General features: G+C 38.6%; 1 protein-coding gene across 1 annotated transcript in view; it reads right to left on the bottom strand.

Moving 5' to 3' along the window:
- Window positions 1–3,834: 3,834 nt before the first annotated feature.
- The window catches only part of NIPA1 (NIPA magnesium transporter 1), a 78,467-nt gene continuing 57,655 nt past the window's right edge, over window positions 3,835–24,646 (bottom strand). The window contains exons 4-5 of the mRNA XM_078079013.1: window positions 11,973–12,133; window positions 3,835–9,553 (exon numbers count right to left, since the gene is read on the bottom strand). Coding sequence (XP_077935139.1) covers window positions 9,042–9,553; window positions 11,973–12,133 — 673 coding nt within the window. The 3' untranslated portion in view covers window positions 3,835–9,041. The remainder of the gene's footprint in view (window positions 9,554–11,972; window positions 12,134–24,646) is intronic.

Genomic DNA, 24,646 nt, shown 5'->3' with positions numbered 1-24,646 from the left:
GTTGTAGCTCACAGACTCCTCTCACATTTATTTGGACTTCCCACCTGACACTTAAAAGCCACATTACACAGTGCATTGTTTTTATAAGTGTGTATAATATACCTGCTAACATTATGCAGGCTCCTTAAATGTCCAGACCACTTCTCCAGCACATGATGTTGCACAACTTATATAATGTGTTAACGTATTGATCATAGATATTTTTAAATTTTTAAAAATCCATTTCCTTTTCATATACTGCTGGTGGGATTATAAAACAGTGCAACTTCCTTGGAAAACAGTTTGGCAGTTCCTTAAAAAGTTAAACATATATCAACCATATGACCCAGCTTTTCTACTCCTAGATATTTACCCAAGAGAAATGGAAAGCATATATCCCTTAAAAGACTTATAAATGAACATTCAATAGCAGCTTTATTTGTAATGTCCAAAAAAACGGAAACAACTCAAATGTCCAATAACAAAGCAACTGTGGATAAAAGCAAACTGTGGTATATCCATATAATAGAATATCACTGAACAATAAAAGGGAATGAACTATTGATACTTGCTATAACATGGCTAATTCTCAAAATAATTTTGGTAAGTGAAAGAAGCCAGACCAAAAGTATATAATAATTATGTTTATATAAAATTCTAGGAAATGGAAGGTAATATATAGCAGCAGAAAGTAGATGGTTGGCTGGGAGTAGAGGGGACAATAAGGGCAGAGGGATTACAATGGGGCATAAAGAAACTTTGAGGTGATGGATATGTTCACTGTTTTACTCATGGGGATGCTTTCATCCTATAACATCATACGACATACATCAAAACCTACCAAATGTGTATTTTATATATGTGCAGTTTAGAGTATGTTGATTATACTTCAATAAAGCTGTGAAAATCTTTGTTATAGAGGTATAAGCAAGACTTCAATAAACAGTATTTTTAAAAATCATGTATTAGTAAATCAAATAGTTTCTCATGTATAAATTGTTCTCTAGTTGCTCGTCTATGTTTTTGTTTTGTTACCACAGAGGCCAGCCAGAAGCATGAGAACAGCAAAACAGATGATTATTTTTTCTTTAGCTCAGCTCCCTATCACTAAATTTGCCTTTTGTCCTTCCAAAGTGAATAGTGGCATTCTCCAGCATTTTATTTATTTTTTTAAAGTTTTTATTCAAATTCCAGTTAGTTAACATACAGTGTAATATTAGTTTCAGGTGTACAATATAGTGATTCAACACTTCTATACATCACTGTGTGCTGATCACACCATGGGCCCTCCTTAATCCCTATCACCTATTTAACCCATCCCCCCCCTCCCCACCCACTTCCCCTCTGGTATCTCTAGCATTTTGAAAGGTTAGTATTATATAAATATTTTCCAATTAATATTATTAAGTTTACTCAAGACCACAGATGACTTACAAATGTAGTAGGGCATTTTCCAAAACATTTGTCAGAAGGAGAGGAGAGTGCTCTGAAAAAGACAGTAATAACTTGAAGCAAATTTAGGTAGAACACCAGGATGTTCATTAAAAGCCAGGAGATGGCTTTTAATAATTGCCTCATTTGATAAGATGGTGAGTGGATATGGTAGGCAGAATAATGCCCCACCCCCAAAGATGTCCACAGACCTAAACTTCAGAACATGTGACTATGTTACCTTACAGGCAAAAGGAACTTTGCAGGTGTCATTAAATTAAGGGTCTTGAGATGGGGAGATAGTCCTTCATGTCTAAGTGGGTCCAAAATAATCACAAGGGTCTTTGTAAGAAGAAGCAGAAGTGTCAGAGTCAGAGAATGAGATAGGACAACGGAAGAAGGGTCAGAGAGATGCAACATTGCTGGCTTTGAAGATGGAGAAAGGAGAATGAACCAAAGAATGTGCAAGGCCTCTACTGAAAAAGGCAGAGAACAGATTCTCACCTAGAGCCTCCAGGAGGAATATAATCCTGCCCACACCCTGATTTTAGCCCAGTTAAATTTGTGTTGGATTTCTGACCTCTGGAACTGTAAGATAATAAATTTGTGTTGTTTTAAGCCAAAAAGTTGGTGGTAATTTGTTGGAAAAGCAATAGAAAACCAACACAGTGAATAAGCACACCAAATTAGAGTAAGAAGGACACTGACATGCCCCAAACATCATCATTAAAAATAAAAGGAATCCGTTTTATAGACAGGCAACCATAGTTTGAATTCTCCTCCATCTTCTGTTCCTTTATCTCAGTTATTTTATATGGATTTGTTGTGTTACTTCATTGGCATCCCTCCTATCCTGCTTGCCATGGTGCAATTCCAATCCCAACTTGCAAATTTCCTCAGCAGGAATTAGTCCTTTCCTTCTCTTCTGAACTGCTAATACAGATAGAAGAATCTTTTTGTTTCTTGACTGTGCCTCAGCTCTCCAACACAAAAAACCTTTATGAAACTACCATGTGAGGTTGGAAATATGGTGTACCAGTGTGATTACCATTACAACAAAGATGCCAAAAATGTCATGCCCCAGGGTCATCAGGCAGGGACATGACTTAGCAACAGAGAAACTAGAGCATAAGCTCTTTGGAGGGCAGGGAGCATGCCTGATTTTATATAACCCTCAGAACTAGGTGCAGAGCTACTAGCTACTACTGTGCTTGGCTAGACTAAGCTAGAACTAACAGTTCTTTGCTAGTAACCAACCAGGGCAAGTTTTTGTAGAATTTGGCACTTACACAACTTCACAACCCCAAAAACCTGTGTGGAAAGGGGTATCCATAGAAACATTTGGTGGTTTTCAAAAATGTTTGTTCCCAATTTCTGTATAGTTATACTTTGATCAAAATGTAAGTAATTAGGGGTGCCTGGCTGGCTCAGCTGGTGGTGCACGCAACTCTTGTTCTTGGGGTTGTAAGGTGGAGCCCCATATTGGGTATAGAGATTACTTAAAAATAAAATCTGTTTTTTAAAATGTGAGTAATTAAATCCTTTTGGATTTAATTTGGAAAGGACTAATTTCTGCTGAGGAAATTTGCAAGTTGGGATTGGAATTGCACCATGGCAAGCAGGATAGGAGGGATGCCAATGAAGTAACACAACAAATCCATATAAAATAACTGAGATAAAGGAACAGAAGATGGAGGAGAATTCAAACTATGGTTGCCTGTCTATAAAATGGATTCCTTTTATTTTTAAATAAAATACATATTTTTGCTCAAATAAAATATTTTTTCTTTTTCTTTTTTTTATTTTGAGAGAGAGCGGGGGACGGGGGCGAGGTGGGTAGGGCAAAAGGAGCAGAAGAGAGAGAATTAAGCAGTCTCCACGCCCAGCATGGAGCTGACATGAGACTCCATCTCATGACCCTGAGATCATGACCTGAGCCAAAATCAAGAGCTGGACACTTAACGGATTGAGCCACCCAGGTGTCCAGTATTTCTTCATTTAATAAAGTGACTTATAGGACACTAATAAAGATTAATGACAAGATTTCCGATGACCCTTGTAGATTTAAAATGTGTTATGATTTTGTAATTTTCCATGTGCTTAAAATATAATAAAATGTGATGTTCTACAGCCCCCCAAACATGTAAAAGGTATTAACCTGTTAAAATATAGCTCGTTTTCTTTAATAACCCTCATTTCATTGTATCAGAAAAGTAATCACTAGATGATAAATGCCTTCACATATCATGGATTTGCTCCCTAAGATATACACAGGTAGACATTTTCTATATCATGATGGGGACCTGGGCTATTTGTTTCTACAAAGAAAATGGGAAACATTTAATTGAGGAATTCATTAGGATGAGCTGGAACCTGAGACTACATGAACATTTCAAGTGGTGGGTAAAAAAAAAGCAACGAGTGTTCAGCTAGAAATAAGTTATTTTATTTTAAAACACATACAGATTAATAAATATTATTGGAAAACTTAATAAATAGCCTTTTATATTTACATAAGGCAATTACAACATGCTATGACTACTTCTATAAAGCAAAATATAAGCAAGTTTTAGCCATTACAAATGTGTGTATGTATGCTAATTGGAAGCTCCCCTGATACATTTACAGGAAAAAACTTAATCAATCAACATGTTACATTTTTTTATCTAGTCATCATCTCCTTCATGATTATATTCCATTTTACAAGAAAGAAACATTTATCATTTAAAAAGGCAAACACACTCAGGAATGCTACTGAAAAACAGTACCCTTAAATTATTCCAAAGTGCAAAAACACTGACATGGGGGTGGGGGTCAAATTATTATATTCTGACAAATAAAAGAACAGTCTGAACTTTTCAACGTGACCTTTTGGCACTAGTGGTTTGGGAGCTCCTGACATTTACCTGGTGTCAGGTAGGTCATGGTCAGGGTTGAGCTGCTTGGAAGCAAGAAGTTCAGCATCATTCATTACAAATCTAACACAACAGAATCAGTCTGGTTCAGAGGTCATCGAATCTTCTGCAGAATTCAGAAAATCTCATCACACCATCAGAATGTGATCTTTCAGTGCAGCTTTTTAAAGTCCCTGTTTAATTTCCATATTTTATAATAGAATATATAAAACCCTTCCTTTTAAAACAAAAAAAGGAAAATTAAAGCTTCATGGAATCGTGCAAACTTTACACCCAGCACTTCCTTTGCTTACTCAGTGCTTGAAGCTGCATGTCAGTAGCACAGTCCTGAGCAGACAGGATGCCCAGTGCAAGCTGAGCTTCTACTGCATCACTCCAGAGCAATCCTGCACAGAACACTCTTGTCTGAGGCTATCAGCACACGCTAAAAGTGTGAGCGCTCTAAAACAGGTGATTTGGAGAACCATCTCACCCCTTTAGAGGTAGAGAAACTGAGGCACTGAAAGGTTAAGTGACTCACCTATAGTTGCACAATTCAAGGAAAAATAGAGAAAAGAACAAATAAATCCTTCTCCCTGGCTCATGCTCTAGGCCCTAGACTATGCTTTTTATCATATTGGGTACATTTGAAATAGATTTATTTACATGATCATTGTTCTATTATCAACTTTTTACTAGACAACATTTTTTGATGTAACATAAAGTTACATTTTCTTAAAATATAATTCTCTTGTTGCATTTAATAGCATGTGAGAATCGTGTATGAAAATAAACAAGTAGTGATACTGGGCCAAATTCTCGTTCTCATTCCTATAATTCTTAATCTTTTCAAGTATATGATGGAGGTATAAGAATCTGGCCAGATGTGAAAAATCACCTAAAAGCTAAAGGACAGAGCCTTAAAATTCATCACCAGTACAACTATGAGGTGGAAGTGAGGAATACAGAAAATTGAGGTATTTTATATGATAAACTGTTTTATGGTGTGACTGGTGTGCAACTTGATCTTTTCTCTTTCCAACTCAAGTTAACAGACCTCTAGCTATGAATATGAGTAAAACATATGAAAAACTAACACGGACATGTCCTTGGGAAGAAGGTCGATGCTAAGTTGTTAATGTTACATTTTTGGTCCCTGAGAAGGCGGAACACTAAGATTCCATCTAATCCTGCTTGATGGGTGAACTACTTCCTTGGTGTCAAACACAGTAAGAAGGACAACTCCTTCAGACCACTGGAACCAATCAGACAGTTGTGAACAGATCTAAACTAAAGCATTTTTCTCTTTCTGGTTTCCTACTCGGTACAAGAGGCCTAAATCAGGATGAAGTAGGCATCAGAAAAGACAATGGGCATGGCTCTGTAGACAATCGGAACACTTTCTCTGCTCTTCTAGATTAGTTGAGCAGCTTGGAAAAGAGAGGTATCATCTCCCAACAAGAACTAGGCAGCTCATCAACACCTTGGTCTCTGTGGACCAAAGTGCTTGTCCACACCTGGGAGACACTGCATCTCAGTGCTTTACAAATGTCTAGGAACTAGCTTCTAGAAGTAAGCACAGTATTTACAAAGAGAGGAGCTGTCAAGGAAGAAGGAATATGAGGGGTGACTGCACACGTTAATAGTGTTCTCTTCTATCAGACATGAAACCCAAAGAAAAAGAACAAAAACTAACCTACTACAGCTGGAATGAACTTCTGGAAATAAAACTGAGTATAACAAATTGGCTTGAAAAGTAGTAATTGAAAGAATATTTCTTATTGCTGAACCAAGAGCAGCAAAGTATATTTCACTAACATTCTAATGTGAAAATACCATAGTGACATTTGACTGAAGAACCAGTTGTGGGCAGTTCTTGCTCCAGGTGTGGCAAGGAGCAGACTGTCCTTCCTCTCCAAAACCTTCTCTACAGACATGGAATGGTCCTCCAGAACAGCAAAATGCCCAGGGTGGTCTCAGTGCTAGGCCCCAAGGAGCAAAACAAGAAAGCAATCTTTTTAAATGTAAAGATTCAGATGAGAAAATGAAGCATTGACCAAGTAGTAGAGGAGACAAATGGCTTATTTAAGTATCTATCCAGAGTAAATTTGCAAATTGTGATCAGAAACATAAGATTTTAGAGGAGGTTTGAAAACAGACAGTAGGTATTTTTTTCTTAATTCATCAGAGATAAAACCCAAGGAATAGTATAATAATGAAAATGTTTCATATGTATTTACTTTTGGAGAGACCAATGAGACCCATTCCCATTCTAGGCCCTCCCCTAAAACTCTCACTTTGAGGCTTTTTCCTTTGCAATTCCAAACAAATTATGAAAACATGAATTTGTAAAATAATAATAATAATACTATTAAATCAAGTTATATGCTCTATGTCAAACATGAAAATTAGGTTATTAGACTGCTGGTCATGTCAATTATTTTGAGGCTAGAGTCACACACTTGAAACAAAATCGTAAGAACTTCATTTACTGGAAGGAAAGCTGTGCATCCTACCAAAATAATCTGCTAAACCTGGGAGATTCTAACTGTTCCAGACCAAGTCACCCTGAAGAGGAGACCAGCTATCACTGCTTTCAGATTTTGTTTTACTCTAAAAAATCATAGGGGTAATCATCCAGAAAATATCACCTCTGAATATCCATGGTATAATTGTGAATTAAAATATAATGAGGAACACTAATAAATGAATTTAAACGAAGCTTCACCTGTAAGTTATAACAAAATAAACAAGATAATTTCCATAAGACACATGAACTTTCTCAGTATACTTGTGTTACCACATGTATTCTTTTAATATCTCAAACTCCTCATCTAGGAAACTATTTTTATGCCTAAAAGTATACTGATACAACTACATGATATTTTCGAAAGTTCAGTTCAATAAATTAAGGCTTGCAGTCCTAAAAAGACCAGATTTAAAAAAAACACAAAACTTTCAAGAGCTGATAAAAAGAGTGAGGGACTTTTTGAATATTTATTAACTATCAGTGATTATTAAGATTTAAAAAATTTTAAAACAATTTTGTTGCTGCTCTTAGTTCACTAATCCCTGACAACCCACAATCATCAGATGTACTTTTAAATCATACAGGTGTTCTTCACTCTATGTTAAACTATCCTCATTTTATTTAGCTTCTTTGTTCAACACTCTAGGGAACAATTTCTTTGGTCTTTAGAAATGTTCTTTTTGCCTGAAAAAAATATTTTTTTCCCTTAGTGAGTAACTTCAATTGGGTATTATTAAATTTGATATTCTAGTTCACCAAATCTACCTTACCCAATCCCATCTTCCAACTTGACACAGTTCCCTATTTAGATAAAACACTGCACATGAAGTACATGATACCTTAATGAAATAATTGTATCACTTTGTGCTTTGCTCCCATTTAATATACATAGAAAGTTACTATATAAACAGACGAATGATCTCTTTGATCCAATTACTGGCATAATTAGTGGCTATTTTGCATTTCAAAAGCTTAATGAGAGGTTGGGTGAGGAATTGTAAGGGTGCTCTGCCATCTCAAACAATAAGGAGATGGATATGTTAATTGTTTTCACTTTTGCTAGAAATTCTTTTGAAAACTTACTATATGTGTTCCAACTTGCAGAAACTAGCCTGAGCTTGACTGTGTCCTTTAACCTGTTCCTGTATTATAGGGAACTTGATATATGTGCTATTAAACATTTACTCTCTCATCTAACAGCGTTATTATCAAATTAAATAATTTATTTCTTCTGAATGGCCACAATGCTCACTGAAAGAGAACATGGATATATTTGATCCTGGGTCCCAGGTACATGGACTGAATGCAAATAAAATACCTTATGCTACTTAAGTCAATTGTCTTTAATTGGATAATAACTGCATGCTAAAAGGGTCAATTTGCTCTTATGTGTCTTTTGCCTTGACTTTCTTCCAACAAATGAATATACTGTTATTTCTAAATGCTTTACACATTTATATTTTGAATAGTGAAATATTAAAGTATAATCAAAGAGTTATTCTAATCTAAGAGAACATACACATAGTAATCATCAAATTAAGTGAAGAGTTCAAGTGATAAAGGCACTGAAATTGATTTGAGCTACTGAAAGTCATCCTATAAATGGAACTCTGCATCATGTCCACCTATTCTCTATTTTCAATTAAAATGTCTTGGAGTAGGGGGTGGGAGAGTCAGCTCATTAGAGGATTAAAAACAATTAAATGTATATACTTCTTATTTGGATGAGGTACCTGAATGTTATACATGCTTAATGCAAAATAACACAAGTGCAGACACATTTACTGTATAGTCAGACTTCAAGTCAACAATTTCTCCCATTTCCAAAGTAATCTTCTAAGTAAGAATATCTGCTCCCCTGCAAAGACTAATCAGAAAGAGCCCAGCTTTATTTTCTATTAAATAATGTTAAAATATTTTAAAAGGAAAGAGTATTCATGAAAGCTTCCAGGTTAATGGCAATGAACATGAGATTCCTCTCATCAGAGAGAGATGATGCCCAGACAACGATTTAGCAACTTCAGACTGCAAAGGGCTGGGCCCTCACCCTGGTGCTGAGTGATGCTCCCCACTGTCCACCAGACCACCCATTAATATGCAAGCAACTTTAATACCATTGATTAGGGTCTCTTCTACTTCACATCAAATTAGGGCCAGAAACCACATCCATTTCCCATTCCTTGAGCCACCCAACCCCCTGTTGCATCCTAGTCTGTTTTCATATTAGATTTGTTCATCTCCCCAAGGTTGAAATTGAACTCTTTGAACACCTGTATAAGGACAATCCCAACAGAGACGGTGGTGAACCCACAGGCCATACCCAAGAAGTCCACCAGGCCCACGTTGCTCCATTCCCGAAAGAGGATGGCCGAGGCTAGCAGGACAAGGGTGGTGAACACGACGTAGTAGATGGCCCCGAACACAGAGGAGTCGAAGCACTCAAGCGCTTTGTTGATGTACCTGAACTGGACGATGATGCTGCAACCGAGCACAGCCAGGAGCACCAGGCACAGGCAGAGGGCCCGCTGACTGGATGGGTTGTTGTGGAAGATGTCTTGGGCTGCCAGCCCGATGCCCTTGGTGGAAGGCACGGTGAAACTCCCTAGCAAGGAGCAGATACTGATGTAGACCATGATGTTGGTGGGCCCATGGGCCGGTGCAATCCAAAAGATGAGCAGCAGCAGCATAAGGAGCACGATGCACAAATAGCCCACAAACACTGGAAAACAGATTATTTTCTTTTTTTAGAGTCAATTTAACAAAACCTAGGCAGACAGCGCTTTTGCGTGTGTGGCCAGAGTGGGAGGTTTCTTAAGGAACATGTGAGAACGCTGTAGGGGTATTCGTGGCTGTTGCGGGGATCAAGGGCTGCATACAGTAGGCAAAGGCCATGGGCCCTAGGATGTGGAGAGAGTTTCACACAATTAAAATCATCCCATTCTCCTCACAACTTCTGAATGTCTCCTTGGGCTTCTAAGGGAAAAATATGTTTATAATTACCACAGCTTAGTACCCAGTTTATATATAAAACAAAGTAATTTTTGCACATATTTAAGAAGCACTGCATTTTTCAGAACTTCATCAAGAGTTATTCTCCATTTCAGAGGATCCCACTGCTGATGGCAATATCCCCTGAGTGTTTCAGTTAATAGCATGACACCCCTTGTGTTTGCAGCTGCCAGGGTCTCAGCAACTCCACATGCAGTGGGGTCGGCTGGCTTTAGTGTCTTCTACAGTCGTACCTGAGCATTCTATTTTATCATAAAGGACCAACCTGCTATTTGTCCTTCATATTACAGTTAGGGCATCATATTGAAAATTTGCTTTGAAATTACATGTACAAGGAAGTTGTAATTTCCAATTCAATCTGAGATTGTAAAGGAGGTGCTAGGAGCTGGGCCTGATGGGGCTAGGAACGGCATGGCCATGCACCAGGCAGGCTGTGGGAATCCCCTGTTCCCCAAAGGTAAGAAAAAGGAACTATGGAGCCCTGTTCTGGGGGAGGATTCAGGAAGATGACCATAAAATTTCTTCTGAGGCAATTATTTGACAAAAAATTCATTCTGGTTTTTTACATTTAGAAAAACATTTTTAAAAACTAGAAACCTCTTTAACTTAATACATTAAGTGGATAGAATAATATCAATTTATATTCCAGATTAAAACAAAGTTTTTCATGTTAAAAGCAAAAATCTTTTTGCTAGCATTATATCGTCATGCCAAATTGTTATGGTAGAATTCAAATTAGACATTTTTTTGTAAAAGTTAGGACCTGAATATACTGGTAACATCCAGATTTATCAAAAAATAAGAGGCGTTGGGGCACTTGGGTGGCTCAGTCGGTTAAGCGTCTGACTCTCGATTTCAGCTCAGGTCATGATCTCAGGGTTGTGAGATCGAGCCCCAAGTAGGGCTCCATGCTCAGTAGGGAACCTGCTTGAGATTCTCTCTTTCTCCTTCTCCCTTTGCAGCCCCCACTCAAAAAAACAAAAAAGGAAGATACATTGTTCTGAAAATTACATAAAGTAAATCCTTCAGGACATTCATATCCAGTTTTCTGATTTTTTTTTTCATGTGTTTGTACCCTCATTTCTCACAGTTTTGGAAATATTTTGGCTTTTACAGGATGAAGTAAATAGAACAATACTAAGTATTTAGGGATAAAAAATTACAGAGAAATAGTCTTGGCTAATTTCATTATAAATCCCTTTTCAAATTTTACAGATATTTCTGCTGCAATGTCAGTCACGGCCAATTGAGAGCTATAAAAGAATGGTCAGATTTTTTTGTGGCCCAGAGATGTCTGTATTTGGGATATTCGTGTGGATGCAGTTTTGTGCTGGTACCTGTCTAAAATTGTTGGTAAGCAACATTAAGATGGTCTACTGGGAGTAATTTAGAAGAATCTATACTTTAGGCTGGTATAATTATGTAGACTGTTTTTTTTATAGCATTTGTCAAAAAATATATAGTATGTCAAAAATACGTAGAAAAAATATAGAGAGATTTCTGTGGGAGATCCAAAGATAAATCAAACTGGATCTCAGCTCTCGGCTTCACATCAGACGGAAGTGCAGAGGCTTGGACACACAGTGGTCCTGAGGCGAGGACGGCCCAGACCAGACCCCAGCAGGACTAACACCAAGAAGCAGTAACAGCAGGAATGCGGGAAGGAGGTGGGGTACGAATACTGGGAGGTGGGGAGAGGTGAGAGGCTGTGGGAGGAGACATGTGGGGGGCTGGTCATGGGAGGCAGGGAACAGGAAGGCCACAGTAAGCAGGGGTTGGGTGGGTGTGGAAGGGAGGCTGGAACGGATGAGACTGTTGTGGAGGGGGCCAGATGATGAAGGCACCCATGCACCAGGTCCCTAAGGTCCAGGAGACAGCAGAAGAGGTCTGGAACCCCAGGGATGGGGAATGCAATGTCTGGAAAGCAAGGACCACGAGGCCTCTTCCCACACCTGGGGCAGCAGGAGTGAGGGATGCTATAGCCAGCAGGGCACAGCGATGGCCACTCATAGGCAAAGTCAAACACAGGGTCTAGGAGAACAGACCATGGGTAAGCCAACTCCACCCTATACCTGGAAGGATCATACTGACAGGCAAGCTGTCTTGCAGCTTTGCTAGAAAGGAGTTACCTGGGTTAGTCAGCTTCTCTTCCAGCTCAGCTTGCGTGGTCACACTCTCAGATTTTGGGGAGTGGATAATCAGCACAACAGAACCTGCACAGCTTAGCAGACACCCCAACTTGCCCAAGATGTTGAGCTTTTCCTTCAGAAGATAAGAAGCTAAAATGGACCTTTGTTTAAAAAAAAAAAGAGAGAGAAATCATTAGAATTTAAACCATATATTTGACCTGTTTCTACTAATTGTACTTGTTTTGGAAAAGTCGTATTTTCTTGATAGCCATATTTGTTTTTAATTTAGTTTTTAACAGGAGAAAAGATTAGGAATTTATTGAAATTGTTACTTAAACACAAAGGATTTTCATACCAATTCCATGCAGTCAGTATATAGTTAATGACTCTTAACTCATACTGCTATATATTATTTCAATGGATATGAAATACACCAGAATAGAAAAATAAGTTTATCATTCATAAAAATGAAGTTTTATGATTAAATAAAAATACTGCTTCCTTATTTTTAAAAGCAAACAACTGGGGTGCCTGGGTGGCTCAGTCAGTTGAGCGTCCAACTCTTGGTTTTGACTCAGGTCATGATCTCAGGGTCATGAGATCAAGCCCCGCCTCAGGCTCCCCATTCGGTGCAGAGTCTTGTTGAGATTCTCTGTCCCTCTGCTCCTCCCCCTGCTCTCGCTCTCTCTCTCTTAAATAAAATCTTTTTAAAAATAAATAAATAAAAGCAAACAATCGAACTATGTTAAGTGGGAAAGTAGATATGAAAACTTAAAATAATTACAAGTAATTCATGATGAAAACACTTAAGTTAAAATAAATTGAGAAAATGCACAAAGAGGGAAAAACCAAAATGCTAATAGTAATTGCATTATGGTAGGAGTATGGGTCATTGATTATTTTTCTCTTCTATAATACCCCCAAACTTTTTTTGGAGAGAGAGGGATGAGGGGGAGGGACAGAGGGTGAGGGAGAGGGAGGGAGGGAGGGAGAGAGAGAGAGAGAGAATCTTAAGCAGGCTCCACACCCAGTACAGAGCCCAACTCAGGGCTTGATCTCACAATGCTGAGATCATGACCTGAGCCAAAACCAAGAGTTGGACACTTAACTGACTGAGCCACCGAGGCACCCCAATACCCCAAACTTTTAAAATGTGGTCACATTACTTTTACAATGCAAAAAAAAAAAAAAGTATTCCTTTTAAAACTTCTATAATCTTAAGGTTCTTAATATGTTTCTTATTTCCCTATGTAACATCAGTATACAATCTGAATTGGAAAACCTAGGCTTTTAGTAATCACGGGACTAGTAACTGCCACTTTGTTGTTGTCTATGCCAAAGGCACTCAGGGAACACAAATATCCATCAGGAGGGCACATTAGATATACGGGATTTCCTTCTTAATCCTCATTTTATAGATAAAGAGACAGCCTCAGAAAGGATAAGCACTGAATCCAAAGCCACAAAGCTAAGAAGAGGTGAAATCATGGTGATGACAAACCAAAAAGCCAAGCTCCATCTTTTCCCTTATACCACTTTGTGTCTTTATCTCTAGACAGCCTGGTCCTCAAGGAAACCTTGGCAATGTACTTGGAGAAATAATCAACATCACCAAAACAACAAAAGATATTAGAATACACAATTGGGTGTTAATTTGAGGGGTTACACATAGCTGCAAACAGGTGGAAACCAGGACTGGGAGGCTCTCAGAGCAAGAGGTGAGCCTGGGATGACGGGCAGGCTATGCCAAAGTGTAAGCGGCCGCCATGGGTGAAAGAAGAGAGGCAAGAATGTTGAAAAAGAAAATCAAAGCTGGAGGCATCACAAATCCAGACTTCAAGCTGTATTACAAAGCTATAATCATAAAAATAGTATGGTACTGGCACAAAAACAGACACACAGATCAAAGGAACAAAATAGAAAACCCAGAAATGGACCCTCAACTCTATGGTCAACTAATCTTCAACAAAGCAGGAAAGAATACCCAATGGAGAAAAGACAGTCTCTTCAACAAATGGTGCTGGGAAAATTAGACAACCACAGACAGGAGAATGAAACTGGACCACTGTCTTACAGCATACACAAAAATAAACTCAAAATGGATGAAAGAATAAATGTGAGACAAGCATCCATCAAAATCCTAGAAGAGAGCAGCATCGTTTTGCTAGGTACATCTTCAAAGGCAAGGGAAGCAAGGGCAAAAATGAACTATTGGGACTCCATCAAGATAAAAAGCTTTTGCACAGCAAAGGAAACTTCAGTCAACAAAACTAAAATGGAACCTATGAAATGGGACAACTTCTCAAACTCAACACCCAAAAATCAAATAATCCAGTCAAAAATGGGCAGAAAACATGAACAGACACTTCTCCAAAGAAGACATACAAATGGCTAACAGACACATGAAAAAATGTTCATCATCATTAGCCATCAGGGAAATTCAAATCAAAACCACAATGAGATACCACCTTACACCAGTTAGAATGGCAAAAATTAACAAGGCAGGAAACAACAAATGTTGGAGAGGATGTAGAGAAAGGGGAACCCTCTTACACTGTTGGTGGGAATGCAAACTGGTGCAGCCATTCTGGAAAACAGTATGGAGGTTTCTCAAAAAGTTAAAAATAGAGCTACCCCTACCACCCAGCAATTGCACTACTAGATATTTATCCAAAGGATACAAACATAGTGATTCGACGGGGCACATGCACCCCAATGTTTATAGCAACAATGTCCACAATTGCCAAAATATGGGAAGAGCCCAGATGTCCATCAATAGATGATTGGATAAAGAAGATGTGGTGTATCTATATATATACACTGAAATCTTGCCATTTGCAATAACGTGGTTGGAACTAGAAGGTATGCGAAGCGAAATAAGTCAGAGAAAGACAAATATCAGATGATTTCACTCATATGTGGAATATAAGAAACAGAACAGGTGAACATAGAGGAAGGAAAGGAAAAATAAAATAAGAGAAAATCAGAGAGGTACCATAAGAGACTCTTAACTATAGGAAACAAACTGAGAATTGCTGGAGGGGAGGCAGGTAGAGGGATGGGGTAACTGGGTGATGGGGATTAAGGAGGGCACTGGTCGTAATGAGCACTGGGTGTTATATGCAACTGATGAATCACTGAACTCTACCTCTGAAACTAATAATACACTATATGTTATTTAATTGATTTTAAATTTTTTAAAAAGACAAGAAATACTAAATGTTGGTAAGGAGAAAGGGGAACCCTCATGCACTGTTGGTGATCTGTAAATTGGTGCAGCCACTATGTAAAACAGTATGGAGGTTCCTCAAAAAATCAGAAGTAGAACTATCATATGATCCAATAATTCCACTGCTGGGCACTCACCCAAATAAAATGAAAACACTAATTCAAAAAGATACGTGAACTTCAATGTTTTCTGCAGAATTATTTTTAACAGTCAAGATACAGCAGGAAACTAAGTCCTTATGGATAGATGAATGGATAAAGAAGGAATGGTAGGTGTGTGTGTGTACACATGCACCCGTGCACGCACACACACACACACACACACACACAATAGAATATTACCCAGTCATAAGAAGAACAAAATCTTGCCATTTGTGACAACATGGATGGACCTGAGAGTACTATGCCGAGTGAAAAAGTCAAAGAAAGACAAATACTGTATGATGTCATTTATATGTGGAATCTAAATCACAAAATGAACAAGCACACAAAACCCTGAAGGCTCATAAATACAGAGAACAATCTGGTGGTTGCCAGAGGGGCAGAGGTATGGGGAGATGGGTGAAATAGGTGAAGGGGATTAGGAAGTATAAACTTCCAGTTATAAAATAAACCATGGGGTTGAAAAGTAGAGCATAGAAAATACGGTCAATAAGGCTGTAATAACTGTATGGTGACAGATGGTAACTACATTTATTGTGATAAGCACTGTGTAATTTATAGAAATGTTGAATCATTTATGTTGTATACTTGAAACTAATATAACATTGCAGGTCAATTTTAATTTAAAAAAATTCTTGGGACGCCTGGGTGGCTCAGTCGGTTAAGCACCTCCTTCAGCTCAAGTCGTGATCCCAGGGTCCTGGGATTGAGCCCCATTTTGGGCTCCTTGTTCAACGGGGAGCCTGCTTCTCCCTCTGCCTGCCGCTCCCCCTGCTTGTGCTCTCTCTCTCTCTGACAAATAAGTAAATAATCTTAAAAAAAATTCTTGTAGCTTTCAGTGTACAGATCACCTACTTGATTAAATTGATTCCTCAGCATTTTATTGATGTTACTGTGAACAGAATTGTTTTGTTTCTCAGGTATTTCATTGTTAATGTAGAGAAACACAACTGATTTCTATATCCTGAAATTTTACTGATTTTTTAAAATCTGTTCTAACAGTGTTTTGGTGGAGTCTTTAGGATTTTCTATATATAAGATCATGTTGTGTACAAAGACAATTTTAATTCTTATTTTCTGATTCGGATGCCTTTTCTTTCTTTTTCTTGCTTAAGTCCACTGACTAGGACTTCTACTACTATGTTTAATAGGAGTGGTGAGAGTGGACACACTTGTCTTTTCCTGATCTTAGGAGGAAAGTTTTCAAACACTCACTGCTGATTATGTTAGCTGTGAGCTTGTCATCTATGGCCCTTATTATGTTGAGGTATGTGACCTCTATACCCAGTGTGTTAAGAACATTTTATCATGAGAGGATGTTGACTTTGATCAAGATTTTTTGCATCTACTGAGATGACCATTTAATTTTGATCTTTCATTGTATTAATGTGGTATATGACATGTATTAGTATTCCTATATTGAACCATGCTTGCATCCCACAGATAAATCCAACCTGATGATGATGTATGATCCTTTTAATATACTATTAAATTTGGCTTGCTAATATTTTGTTGAGAATTTTTGTTGATGAATTGAGGATAGATTCATCAGGGATATTGGTAGTTAGTTTTCTTTTCTTGTAGTGTCTTTACCTGGCTTTGGTATCAGGGTAATGCTGGTTCATAAAATGAGCTTTGGAGTGTTTTCTCCTTTTCAATTTTTTAGAAGTGTCTGAAAAGGATTGGCATTAATTCTTCTTTAAACATTTGGTAGAATTCACCCATGAAGCCATCTATCTGGTCCTGAGCTTCTCTTTATTGGGAGATTTTTTTATTATTGATTCCATCTCCTTACTATTGGTTTTATTCTGATTTTCTTTTTTTTTTTTTTTAAAGATTTTTTATTTATTTATTTGACAGAGAGAGAGACAGTGAGAGAGGGAACACAAGCAGGGGAAGTGGGAGAGGGAGAATCAGGCTTCCCGCTGAGCAGAGAGCCCGATACGGGGCTTGATCCCAGGATCCTGGGATCATGACCCGAGCTGAAGGCAGACGCTTAACGACTGAGCCACCCAGGTGCCCTGATTTTCTATTTCTTCATGATTCAGTCTTTGGTAGGTTGTATATTTCTAGGAATTTATCCATTTCTTCTAGGCTGTTCAATTTATTGCCATGTAATTGTTCATAGTAGTGCTTTATGATCCTTTGTATTTCTGTGGAATGAGTTGTAATGTCTCCTCTTTCATTCCTAGTTTTCAGACTTCTTTCCTTTTTCTCAATCTCACTAAAGCCATGTCCATCTTATCTTTTTAAAAAGCTGCTCTTAGTTTCATTAATCTTTTCTATTGTTTTTCTGGTCTCTATTTCTGATCTTTCTCATTTCCTACCTTTTGTCTATACTGGATTTAGTTTGTTCTTCTTCTTCATTCCTTGAGGTATAAAGTTAGGTTTAGGTCATTTTTTCTTAAAACAGGCATTTATCGCTATAAACTTCCCTTTTAGAATTGCTTTTGCAGCATCCCATAAGTTTTAATATGTTGAATTTCCATTTTCATTTGTTTCAAGATCGTTTCCCTTTAGATTTCTTCTTTGACCCTTGATTGTTTAGATGTTGTTTCATATGCACATATTTGTAAATTTTCCTGCTTCTTTCCAGTTACTGATTTCGAATTCAATACCATTATGGTCAGATACTTGGTATGATCTCAACCTTCTTAAATTTGCTAAGACTTCTTCAGTGACCTATAATTTTATCTATCCTGGGGAATGTTCCATGTGCACTCAAGAAGAATGCGTATTCTGCTATTGTTGGATAGAATGTTCTGTGTATGTCTCTTAGGTCCATTTACTCTAAAGTATGTTTCAAGTCTCATGTTTCCTTTTTCATTTTCTGCCTGAATGATCTATCCATTACTGAAAGTTCGACATTGAAGACCCCTACCATTACTGTATTGCGGTCTTTTCCCCATATCTGTTAGTATCTGCTTAATATATTTAGGTGCTCTGATGCTTATGATTGTTATATCTTCTTGATGGACTTATCATTATGTCTTTGTCCTTTATTAGCATATTTCACTTAAAGTCTATTTTGTCCTTTGTCCTTTATTACCATATTTCACATAAATTCTATTTTGTCTAAGTACAGCTATCCCTGCTCCCTTTTGGTTTCTACTTGCTTAGAATAGCTTTTAACATCACTTTGCTTTGAGACTATGTATGTCCTTAAAGATGAATTGAGTTTGGGGAGGAGCAAGATGGCAGAGGAGTAGAAGACCTAAATTTCGTCTGCTCCCAGGAATTCAACTAGATAGGGATCAAACCATTCTGAACACCTACAAACTCAACAGGAGATCGAAGAAAAGAATAGCAACAACTCTCTGAACAGAAAAGTGACCACTTTCTGAAAGGTAGGACGCGTGGAGAAGTGAATACGAGGCGATATTCGGGAGGATAGATGGCGGGGGAGGGGGCCTCCGTCAGCCGCTTCTGGCAAGTGATAGAGCCGCGGAGCACAAAATCGGAACTTTTAGAAGTCTGTTCCATTGAGGGACGTTGCTCCAGTGGTTAAGCAGGGGGTGGAATCCTCGCTGGGACAGTGTGGTCTCAGAACCCTTGGGGTCACAGAAAGACCGGGGGTGCCTGAGTGCGGCAGAGCTCTCAGGTATCGGAGCGGGGAAGCCGGCTGCGGACACGGAGCCCAGGCATGGGCCCTCAGCTCGGGGTTGCCATAAACCATGATCCGCAGCACAGGTGGGCCACTGCTCCTCCAGCAGGGACCCAACAAGTGGCAGATTCGAGAAGACTTACCTTCCTCCCACGGGAGGAGCGGCGCGGGAGCGCACCGCAGGGATCTGCTGGGTTTGGAGACTCCACATGGGGTCACGTGCCAGAGGTAGAAATGCTCGGTCACAGGCCGGGTGAGCACGGAATGCGGCCGGAGACGGGGGAGACAGCAGTCATTCACTGCTTTTCCCTGGGGGCTCACTGAGGAGTGGGGCCCTGAGTTCTCGGCTCCTCCAGGGCAGAGATTGGGAAGCCACCATTTTCACTCTCGTCCTCCAAAGCTGTACGGAAAGCATGCAGGGAACAAAAGTTCCCGAGAGCAAACCCGAGCACATTACTTAGCCCAGCCCGGGCAAGGGTGGGGCAATTCAGCCTCAGCAAAGACATTTGGGAACCATGGCAACAGGCCCCTCCCCCAGAAGATCAGCAAGAACAGCCAGCCAAGACCAAGTTTACCGATCAATGAGAACGGCAGAACTCCAGCACTAGGGGAATACTGCATATAGAATCCATGGCTTTTTTCCCATGATCCTTTAGTCTTTCAGAGTTAATTTTTTTTAATTTTCTTTTATTCTTTTTGAATTTTTCTTTTTCCCATTTTCAATCAACATCTTATCAATCCCTTTTTAAAAAAATCTTTTTTATTTTTCATTTTTAGAGTCATATTCTATCCGTTCATAGTAGTTAACCTTATTTTTGATATATATATATATATATATATATATATATATATATATATAACATATATATATGTGTTGTTCTCTTTTTAAAATTTTGGGATACAAATTCTTCTAACAGACCAAAATATACCGTAAATCTCTAGTGTATGGCTTTGTTCTAGTTTCCTGCCTGATCACATTCTCTCCCCCCACTTTTAAAAATCTTCTTCTTTCTTTTTTCAACCAACTTCTTATCAATTCCCTTTATAAAATCTTTCATAATTTTCATCTTTACAGTCACAGTCCATCCCTTCATTGTATTTACTCTTATTTTTGTACATATATAAACTTTTCTTTAAAATTTTGGGAGGCACTTTCTTCTAACAGACCAAAATATGCCCAAAATCTAGTGTGTGGCACTGATCTATGCACCAGCCTGATCATATTTGATCACATTCTGTTTTTTTTTGTTTGTTTTTTATCTATTTCTTTTTCTTTTTTCTTTATTTCCCTTCCTTTTCCCCTGGTTTCAGGTCTCTTCTGATTTGTTTAGTGTATATTTTTCTGGGGTCGTTGTTACCCTGTTAAGCATTTTGTTCTCTCATTCATCTATTCACCTCTGGATAAAATGACAAGACGGAAAAAAATCACCTCAAAAAAAAAGAACAAGAGGCACTACCGACTGCCAGGGACCTAATCAATACGGACATTAGTAAGATGACAGAACTAGGGTTCAGAAGGACGATTTTAAAGATACTAGCTGGGCTTGAAGAAAGCATGGACGATATTAGAGAAATCTTTTCTGGAGAAATAAAAGAACTAAAATCTAACCCAGTTGAAATCAAAAAGGCTATTAATGAGGTGCAATAAAAAATGGAGGCTCTAACTGCTAGGATAAATGAGGCAGAAGAGGGAATTAGTGATATAGAAGACCAAATGATGGAAAATAGAGAAGTGGAGAAAAAGAGAGATAAACAACTACTGGATCACGAGGGCAGAATTCGAGAGATAAGAGATACCATAAGATGAAACAACATTAGAATAATTGGGATCCCAGAAGAAGAAGAAAGAGAGAGAGGGGCAGAAGGTATACTGGAGCAAATTATAGCAGAGAACTTCCCTAATTTGGGGAAGGAAACAGGCATCAAAATTCAGGAGGCACAGAGAACCCCTCTCAAAATCAATAAAAATAGGTCAACACCCCGACATCTAATAGTAAAACTTACGAATCTCAGAGACAAAGAGAAAATCCTGAAAGCAGCTCGGGAGACGAGATCTGTAACCTACAATGGTAGAAACATTAGATTGGCAACAGACCTATCCACAGAGACGTGGCAGGTGAGAAAAGACTGGCATGATATATTCAGAGCACTAAATGAGAAAAATATGCAGCCAAAAATACTATATCCAGCTAGGCTGTCATTGAAAATTGAAGGAGAGATAAAAAGCTTCCAGGACAAACAAAAACTAAAGGAATCTGCAAACACGAAACCACCCCTACAAGAAATATTGAAAGGGGTCCTTTAAGCAAAGAGAGAGCCTAAAAGCAACATAGACCAGAAAGGAACACAGACAATATACAGTAACAGTCACCTTACAGGCAATACAATGGCACTAAATTCATATCTTTCAATAGTTACTCTGAATGTAAATGGGCTAAATGCCCCAATCAAAAGACACAGGCTATCAGATTGGATAAAAAAACAAGACCCATCGATATGCTGTCTGCCAGAGACTCATTTTAGACTCAAAGACACCTCCATATTGAAAGTGAGGGGGTGGAAAACCATTTACCATGCTAATGGACACCAGAAGAAAGCTGGGTGGCAATCCTTATATAAGACAAATTAGATTTTAAACCAAAGACTGTAATAAGAGAGAGGAAGGACACTATATCCTACTTAAAGGGTCTATCCAACAAGATCTAACAATTGTAAATATCTATGCCCCTAACATGGGAGCAGCCAATTATATAAGCCAATTAATAACAAAAGCAAAGAAACACATTGACAACAATACAGCAATAGTGGGGGACTTTAACACCCCCCTCACTGAAGACAAATCATCTAAGCAAAAGATCAACAAGGAAATAAAGACTTTAAATGACACACTGGACCAAATGGACTTCACACATATATTCAGAACATTCCATCCTAAAGCAACAAAATGCACATTCTTCTCTAGTGCCCATGGAACATTCTCCAGAATAGATCACATCCTAGGTCACAAAACAGGTCTCAACCAGTACCAAAAGATTGGGATCATTCCCTGCATATTTTCAGACCACAATGGTGAAAGTCAGAAAGAACTCAAATACATGGAGGCTAAAGAGCATCCTACTAAAGAATGAATGGGTCAACCAGGAAATTAAAGAAGAATTAAAAAAATTCATGGAAACCAGTGAAAATGAAAACACAACTGTTCAAAATCTTTGGATGCAGCAAAGGCAGTTCTAAGAGGAAAGTATATAGCAATACAAGCCTTTCTCAAGAAACAAGAAAGGTCTCAAATACACAACCTAACCCTACACTTAAAGGAGCTGGAGAAAGAACAGCAAATAAAGCCTAAACCCAGCAGGAGAAGAGAAATAATAAAGATCAGAGCAGAAATCAATGAAATAGAAACCAAAAGATCAGTAGAACAGATCGACGAAACTAGGAGCTGGTTCTTTGAAAGAATTAACAAGATTGATAAGCCCATGGCCAGACTTATCAAAAAGAAAAGAGAAATGACCCAAATAAATAAAATCATGAATGAAAGCGGAGAGTTCACAACCAACACCAAAGAAATGCAAACAATTATAAGAACATATTATGAGCAAATATATGCCAGCAAATTAGATAATCTGGAAGAAATGGATGCATTCCTAGAGATGTATCAACTACCAAAACTGAACCAGGAAGAAATAGAAAACCTGAATAGATCTATAACCACTAAGGAAATTGAAGCAGTCATCAAAAATCTCCCAACAAACAGGGGCGCCTGGGTGGCTCAGCTGTTAAGCGTCTGCCTTCGGCTCAGGTCATGATCCTGAGGTCCTGGGATCGAGCCCCGCATCGGGCTCCCTGCTCGGCGGGAAGCCTGCTTCTCCCTCTCCCACTACCCCTGCTTGTGTTCCCTCTCTCGCTGTGTCTTCCTCTGTCAAATAAATAAAATCTTTAAAAAAAAAAAAAAAATCTCCCAACAAACAAAAGCCCAGGGCCAGATGGCTTCCCAGGGGAATTCTACCAAACATTTCAAGAAGAATTACTACCTATTCTTCTTTTTTTTTTTTTTTAAAGATTTTATTTATTTGACAGAGAGAAAGACAGCCAGAGAGGGAACACAAGCAGGGGGAGTGGGAGAGGGAGAAGCAGGCTTCCCACGGAGCAGGGAGCCTGATGCGGGGCTCGATCCCAGGACCCTGGGATCATGACCTGAGCCGAAGGCAGATGCTCAATGACTGAGCCACCTAGGCACCCCACTACCTATTCTTCTGAAACCGTTCCAAAAAATAGAAATGGAAGGAAACCTTCCAAACTCGTTTTATGAGGCCAGCATTACCTTGATCCCAAAACCAGACAAAGACCCTATCAAAAAAGAGAATTACAGACCAATATCCTTGATGAACATGGATGCAAAAATTCTCACCAAAATACTAGCCAATAGGATCCAACAGTACATTAAAAGGATTATTCACCACGACCAAGTGGGATTTAGCCGTGGGCTGCAAGGTTGGTTCAACATCCGCAAATTAATCAATGTGATACAATACATTAATAAAAGAAAGAACAAGAACCATATGATCCTCTCAATAGATGCAGAAAAAGCATTTGACAAAGTACAGCATCCTTTCTTGATCAAAACTCTTCAGAGTATAGGGATAGAGGGTACATACCTCAATATCATAAAAGCCATCTATGAAAAACCCACAGCGAACATTATTCTCAATGGGGTAAAACTGAGAGCTTCCCCCTAAGGTCAGGAAAACTGCAGGGATGTCCACTATCACCACTGCTATTCAACATAGTACTAGAAGCCCTAGCCACAACAATCAGGCAACAAAAAGAAATAAAAGGCATCCGAATCAGCAAAGAAGAAGTCAAACTCTCACTCTTTGCAGATGATATGATACTTTATGTGGAAAACCCAAAAGACTCCACCCCAAAACCACTAGAACTCATACAGGAATTCAGTAAAGTGGCAGGATATAAAATCAATGCACAGAAATCAGTGGCATTCCTATACACCAACAAGACAGAAGAAAGAGAAATTAAGGAGTAGCTCCCATTCACAATTGCACCCAAAACCATAAGATACCTAGGAAGAAATCTAACCAAAGAGGCAAAGGATCTGTACTCAGAAAACTATAAAATACTCATGAAAGAAATTGAGGAAGACACAAAGAAATGGAAAAACGTTCTATGCTCATGGATTGGAAGAACAAATATTGTGAAGATGTCAATGCTACCTAGAGCAATCTACACATTTAATGCAATCCCTATCAAAATGCCATCCACTTTTTTCAAAGAAATGGAACAAATAATCCTAAAATTTGTATGGAACCAGAAAAGACCCCGCATAGCCAGAGGAATGTTGAAAAAGAAAAGCAAAGCTGGTGGCATCACAATTCCAGACTTCAAGCTCTATCACAAAGCTGTCATCATCAAGACAGTATGGTACTGGCACAAAAACAGACACATAGATCAATGGAACAGAATAGAGAGCCCAGAAATGGACCCTCAAACTCTATGGTCAACTAATCTTTGACAAAGCAGGAAAGAATGTGCAATTGAAAAAAGACAGTCTCTTCAACAAATGGTGTTGGGAACATTGGACAGCCACATGCAGAAGAATGAATCTGGACCATTTCCTTACACCACACACAAAAATAGACTCCAAATGGTTGAAAGACCTAAATGT

The sequence above is a fragment of the Halichoerus grypus genome, chromosome 8 (assembly GCF_964656455.1).
Source record: "Halichoerus grypus chromosome 8, mHalGry1.hap1.1, whole genome shotgun sequence".
NCBI lineage: Eukaryota > Metazoa > Chordata > Mammalia > Carnivora > Phocidae > Halichoerus > Halichoerus grypus.
The sequence above is the reverse complement of the archived record's forward strand: the minus strand, read 5'-3'. Positions and strand labels throughout refer to the sequence as shown.